At 41.3% G+C, this 6,812-nt stretch overlaps 1 protein-coding gene across 1 annotated transcript; it reads left to right on the top strand.

The window, feature by feature from the left end:
- The first annotated feature begins 1,764 nt into the window (after window positions 1-1,764).
- gpr25 (G protein-coupled receptor 25) lies at window positions 1,765-6,606 on the top strand. The gene has a single exon (XM_015960074.3). It carries the CDS (start codon window positions 5,418-5,420, stop codon window positions 6,522-6,524), a length of 1,107 nt encoding a protein of 368 aa, XP_015815560.3. The 5' UTR covers window positions 1,765-5,417; the 3' UTR covers window positions 6,525-6,606.
- Window positions 6,607-6,812: the final 206 nt, after the last annotated feature.

The raw sequence follows: 6,812 nt of genomic DNA, 5'->3' as shown, positions 1-6,812 counted from the left end.
CCCCCCCCCGGTTCCGCGAAGACCGGAGCAAGTCAGATCAGCGCGAGGGAGAGCCGGCAGGTGTTTGGAAGAGGAACATGGCAGAAGCAGTGAGACCCAAAAAGTAAAAACTTCTGAAGTTTGGGAGCATTTTCAGTTAACTCAGGCAAAGACATTCGTTACCTGCAACATTTAGGTCAGACTTAGCATGGCACGGGAGTACTACGGTGATGATGCAGCATCTTAAACGCAAGCATGTCGGAATCATCAGCGAGGAGGGAGAGAGCTCTCTGTCCGGGTAAGTTAAAAACTTTTCAAAAGTGATTCACCCAAGTCCCGCATTATTACACAGGCTAGACACGCCCTAAGCTAGTAAAAAAAAAAAAAGTATATAAAATCGTAAGTGTGACGCTTATTAGATAAACGGGGGTGGGGGGGTCTTTCCGTAGACTCGTGCTGCTGTGAACCGGTTCCGCCATCACATTCCTGCAGAAGCTGGTTGATCACACCGGGACCAGACTACTAACATGTGGCTTTATAACCACAATATCCTTGGAAGCGAAAACACTTTTAAAAGGGAGGGGGGTGTCCTAACTGTTGCTGTAGGCATGTTGTGTGAGAGTGCAGTTATATACTGGTTAATGTATTTTTGGGTTCAATTGCTTTCATGTGGCCTAATGTGAGTCTATTTGGGATTATTGGAACGATCAGCAGCATTTGTTGATGTGACTTTATGGCGGTTTCCCAGGGCATCATCACAAGGAGGGCGGCATCCATTATTTTTTTCTTTTATTTGGTATTTTTTCAGTCATTTTTGGAAATAGTGATTAATTTTGATTAATTCACAGCCTATGTTTAATTACATTTAAAAATTAGTCATTTGACACCCCCAGTTATAATAAATGTCTACAGATGATATCGAACAAGACAGATGAGAATTGCCTGAAGCTGTTTAACTTGGACCAAGCATTTTAGGTCACAGATAGGTGTAGCTTAGGGTCTCTGTCTATACACCTTATCCTCCCTTGCTCATCCCCTTCCAAAGTATTCTGAAGACTTCATTTCTGGTTTTTCATTTTTTGAAAAATGAGGCAGAAAGAGGTGTTGTCTGGCGAACCGCATGGTACACATGGAAGGGGCTGGGTGGAGTCAACACTTTCTTACTTGCTATGCTATAAGTTCATGTTGTGTCATAATAGGCTGACTTGATTCTTTATGATCTCCTGGGCAAAACAACAAACACTGACCAGCTTATTATTGTCAAGCAAATCATGCACACCTCAACAAGCAGCAGTCATCACAAATAGCAGCTGTGAGACATTTTAGGTGATAGCATGTTGTTTTTCTGCTATTGAACTGTGTTCTAATAACGTTGTGTTTAATAAAGTGAAGGAAGGAGAGAAAAAACGTTTCCCTAGCAGTTTTAAAAACTTTCCTCATGTAATCCGATTAATCGATTAATCGTGTCGAGACCCCATCCGATTCATCGATTATCCAAAGAATCGTTTGTTGCAGCCCTAGGTACGTCGACAGGTAGAAACATTCTACACATGTAGCTCAAAAACTGTGCTGGACTCAAAATGCTGGGAACGGTTTTCTTCATGGAAATCCTTGATCAGAACTGTCGCAAACCTGATTCACATAGAGGACAACTTCTCCCTCCAAAAAACAAAGAAAGACTGTACTGGATGGCATATGTGCAGCACAGCCATCACTTGCGAACTGATGGGAAAAGCTGAAAACACATCTATCAAAAATGTTCAGCAAGAAACATATGCAGAGGAAATCAAGTGCATTGGTACAAAACAAAATCTTCCCAAACACAGCTCGCTCATCAAACTAAACCCTTTCATTGGGAATGATGGGCTACTGAGAGTCGGTGGTCGCATCACACGCTCAGGGTTGGAGACAAAGGAAACTAACCCTATCATCCTACCAGGCACCCACCACATAACCAACCTCCTTGTGAGACACCAGCATGAAAAGGTCAGCCACCAGGGAAGACATTTTACTGAAGGGGCGGTCAGAGAAAGTGGCCTGGCCTATGGGTGTCATTGTCAAGACAGTTCCAAGTGAAAACGGGATAACAAGGAAAGCTGAGGTTAAAGTTGCTAACCAAGAGACTGTTAAGACCTATTATAGACCCATATCTGAAATGGTTTTCCTGTTATCAGGTGATGTTTAAGTTTGTTTATTGTGGTATCTATAGGATACCAGACAGGGAGTGTTCTATTTATGGGCGCTGTCTCTTTAAGAGAATCAGGAAGTTGAGCGTTCAGGCCACGCTGTGCAGCTATTGCGGCAGTGTGAAGCAGCATGCAGAGAGCAAGGTGTTGTGTTAACAGCCATGGGTTTTCAGTTCAGAAAGGGCATTCCTTGTAAGTATTACGATAACATGATGTTTATATGAATAATTAGTTATAAAAATGGCAAAACTGAGTTCATCCAGGACGTAAGGAACTATTTACAAGTATTGTTTAAAGGGCATCCTTAAATTGTTTGTGGCTGCAATGAAGCATGATTATGATTCATTTTCTGACTTATGTGCGTTTTTACTTACTGATGCAAATGCAGTGTATTTGTTGTTACAGTTTCACACCTACCATATAAAGTACAAGGTCCAAACCACCCAGGTGTCTGCGACTTCTTGTGTAGAGGTGTTTAACTAAATGGATTGTGGAAAAGGTTTCTACGAGGCCATAAAAATGAGTAAATAGTACAAAATCTGATTAACTTGAATAATAATAAACTGCTGTGAATTAGTGATGGTGAATTCACAAACCAGAAAAATGCTATGAATAAATGAAAATACTGAATAAGGAAGCAGATTTTTAAGTTACAGTTTACTGGTCAATTAAAAGTACATTATTTTTTGTAACTGTGAAGTGACTTTGCACCAGATCATATGACACAATATTGGAGAGCTGTTGCTCTGCAGTCTTCTACGTCAGGAAAACAACTGATTTGAATGGTTAAAACCTTTCACACCTCTACAACGGCCTCTTTTTTTTTTACCTCGAGGGGCAAATTCTTAGCAGTGATGCATACCTTATTTTTCTTTCAATTGCAACAAAAAAATAGAGAAGTCACCTTGCTGCTTTACAAGAACCTCATCTGGGCAGAAAAAGGACTGAGTATCCATGGGAATCTTAGCACGTTAGGCAGGCCTTTCTCCCCTTCCTCTCATCTGCTCTCCCCCCGCTGCACCAATGGACCAGTGCAATTGTTTATTTTCTCCCATTGAAGCTGCTCCATTCACTGGCTCTCACATTTACCCTGCTCAATTGGAGTGAGACAGCACTAATTCGAGGAGAGGAATGTAGCGTTCCACTGACGGAGCAGCAAGAATGCAGCAGAAATAATGAAACTTTTTTGTTGTTTTATTCCAAAGAGAAGGTACAGCTGAGAGAGGTGAAAGACGTCAACCCCAACAATGAGGACTAACGGGATTTTCTGTTGTGATGAGAAAATCTACACATCACTTTGACATTACGGAGTAAAGAGTTTTTGAATGATGCACAATACTGGAAAGTGCAGTGAGAATCTGGGAGGGGCAGGGGGGTGGGTGGTCATTTATTCTCTGTGTTTCTGAAGGAAACTCCTTCCAGAACAATGAGGTGCTCTCTCGTAAGAAGAGGTTTGTCCCCTGACCTTCCCAGTGGCAATAATAAAAAAAACAAGAGCTGGAAATTTTGACATGGTTACAATTATGACAAATATCTGTTCAGGAACGATGCAGCCTCCTCTGGGCTCATGAACATTACTCTAACATTAACCACTGCCTACCTGACTCTGAGTAAAGATCTCTCTCTGACACAATGCATAAGCCACTGAAACTCGAGCTGGAAATCAGATAGAATTTATTTTTTAATAGTCTCACTGCTGGCGTCCTCAAGTCATTAATGCTCTTTGTTTATAATTCCACTGCTGAGACACATTTGGCACTCCAATTTCACTGTACCTTGTACAATGACAATAAAGGCTATTCTATTGTACTATATTATATTTGAAATCCGTTCTAATTAAAGTGGCTTCATAAACTTTGTGCAGAACTTCCTGTCATTCTCAATGTCTGTTCTCGGCGTGTTCAAAAGCCACATCAAACCTGAGAGGGTGAGTGCAGAAAAATACAAATCAAACATCCTGATAGGAGGGAAAATGTGATAACCTGCAGGCTTGAAGGCTCTTAAAGTACTTACTTGTGTAAAAGCTGCAGTCGCCTAAAGCTAAAGCATGAATAATGATAGATAATGACGATTTTTACCAAGCATCTGCAAATAATGAAGATTTAGAGCTTCAGATACAATAGCTAACTGCGTCTGTTTTATAAAACAACAGACACAGCTAATTAATAATTTTACTTTTATTTTCTAGGGCTGATCTTGAACCAATAATTTGATAGAGCTGATCAGAGACCTTATAAAAATCAGCCAGATATTAGATGCACTCATTTAATAATCAAACCACATTTTTATTTTAGCGTTTTATTTTCATTTTATTCTATTCAGAATGTCATCATGATGTCACAATGATCAACGCTAGCTTGTCATGGAGGGGAACTCTATGTGCTTAAGCATAAATGAAAATTTAATAAACATGAAACTTTTCTGATGTTTAAACTTGGGATATTGCAAATCAAAGCTGTTTGTAAGCAGCTATAAAAACATTAAATATTGCACGAAACTGTGCTATAATCTCTTAATTACTCTCATTCACTGTTCAGGAAATGTTATTTTTATTTTGAGTTATCCATTAGACTCTTGTCAAATTTAATTCACTTGAAATTGACCAGGTTATTGTTTTTTAAAAAAAATCCCAATTTCATAATTAAAGGTGAACAAAAAAAGAAAGTGCAAAAAACTAAGAAACAGAAGAAAGAAAAGTTATCTGTGTTGGGTTGCTTCCCTTTCCTGGTAAAACAAGTGAATCGTACCTGCCCCCTATTGGTCAGGGGAGGCAGTGAAGCCGGAAAAATACTTCAGGCTTCAGGTCACGAGAAAACATTAGAAGTTCAAATGCCTTTTCCATGTTCACTACTACATATTTATTGTGATAGAAATAAATAAACATACATGGAAAGACCTTGTACTCATAGGAGTCTGTGCAAAACTGAAGCGCTGAGAAAATATATGCAGGAAAATACCAGAGAAGCTTCAAATACATGCTCATGCATTACATATGCTGCAGTTGTCATTATATATATTCACATCAGCACACAGCCAATGTCACGAGAAAAAGATGCAGAAGAAGCAGAAGAAGTGATGCCCCTAAAAGGAAGGTGGTTCTGACATATGATGAGACATGGTACTAAAAAAGGATCTCTTTCTTTCTGTGGTTTACACTCGTAATAGTGAGCAGCAGTGTGATGAGGCGGTAGGTTGACTTAACTTTTGCCACAGTAGCAGCTGCACAGCAGAATCTCACTCTGGTCCCTCAGCATGAACACCTACGAAGATTATGTTTATGACAACTTCACTGGTAATGAATCTGATTATGAAACAGATGACCACCGCTGCAGGTTCTCGAGCCTTCGTGGCTCCAACGTTTTCATGCCTGTGATGTATTACCTCATATTTTTCACTGGATTTTGGGGCAACCTTTTGGTGATCTCAGTGGTGGGGAGCCAAGGAAAGAGGAGAAGTCGTCTGGTGGACACGTTTGTTGTCAACCTGGCCCTTGCTGACCTCATCTTTGTCATCACGCTGCCCCTGTGGGCCATCTCCACCAGCCAGGACAACCAGTGGAGCTTTGGGTCAGCAAGTGATTTGCTGTGTAAACTGAGCAGTTACATTATTTCTGTCAACCGCTTCTCCAACATCTTCTTCCTCACCTGCATGAGTGTTGACCGCTACCTGGCCATTGTGAAGATGATGGACTCCAGGTACCTCAGGAGCAGTCAGTGCATCCGGATCACCTGTGCAGCTCTCTGGATCACCTCCCTTGTGCTTGGCATCCCATCTCTGGTCTACAGAAAGGTAGCATCCTCCAATGGACAGCAGTACTGCATGGAAGTCAGAGATTCCATGTTTTTTCTCTGCATGAACCTGGCCATTGCCCTCCTCACTTTCATCTTCCCAGTGTTTATAATTGCACTCTGCTATGGGAACATCGTTATGCACCTCAACAGGCACTGCGTTGCTTCTGGGAATCCTCGCACCGAGGCTCGCCGCAAACATTCTCTGAAGATGGTCCTCTGCATCATAGTGGCCTTTGTTGTCTCCTGGCTGCCCTACAACACCTTCAAGTCAACAGCAACAATCTCCAGTCTTGCCAAAGTCAATCTCAGCTGCGAAACTGAGTTTTGGTTGGGTAACGGGCTCCTCATTTCTTGCTGTCTGGCTTTCTTCAACAGCTGCGTGAACCCAGCCATCTACTTTTTCCTGGATCATCACTTCAGACGACGGGCAACTGTTCTGTACAAGAACTGCACTGGAAAGCCCAAACTGCTGCAGAGTTTCAACTCCTCTGTTTCATTCACCAACGCTGGCACGTCTGAAACTTGTGCAACAAGTGGTGGGCGATCTCCGCTTCAGATGTCCCCGTAGGAGGAGGACAGGCCCTTCGACTTTTCTCTACAGAGGTGTTAAAGTCAGTTCTTTATCAGTCAGGCAGCTTGGAAAAAATAGGAAGAAGACATTCAATTTATTGAATTACATGATGTTTATATTTTGTTTTCAAAGTTGGAAAGCAGTTTTTTTCGGGGGGGGGGGGGGGGGGGGCTGGAGAGGGTTAATTTCTGTTATTTTATAATAAATCTAATTAACTTTTCTCAAATGATCAAGAATGCTGTTAATACTGCTAAAATTGAACAAAATAGCAATAATTAGATGTGT

The sequence above is a fragment of the Nothobranchius furzeri genome, chromosome 3 (genome assembly GCF_043380555.1).
Source record: "Nothobranchius furzeri strain GRZ-AD chromosome 3, NfurGRZ-RIMD1, whole genome shotgun sequence".
Lineage (NCBI taxonomy): Eukaryota > Metazoa > Chordata > Actinopteri > Cyprinodontiformes > Nothobranchiidae > Nothobranchius > Nothobranchius furzeri.
Note: the sequence above shows the minus strand (reverse complement) of the source record. Positions and strands in the feature narration are given on the sequence as shown.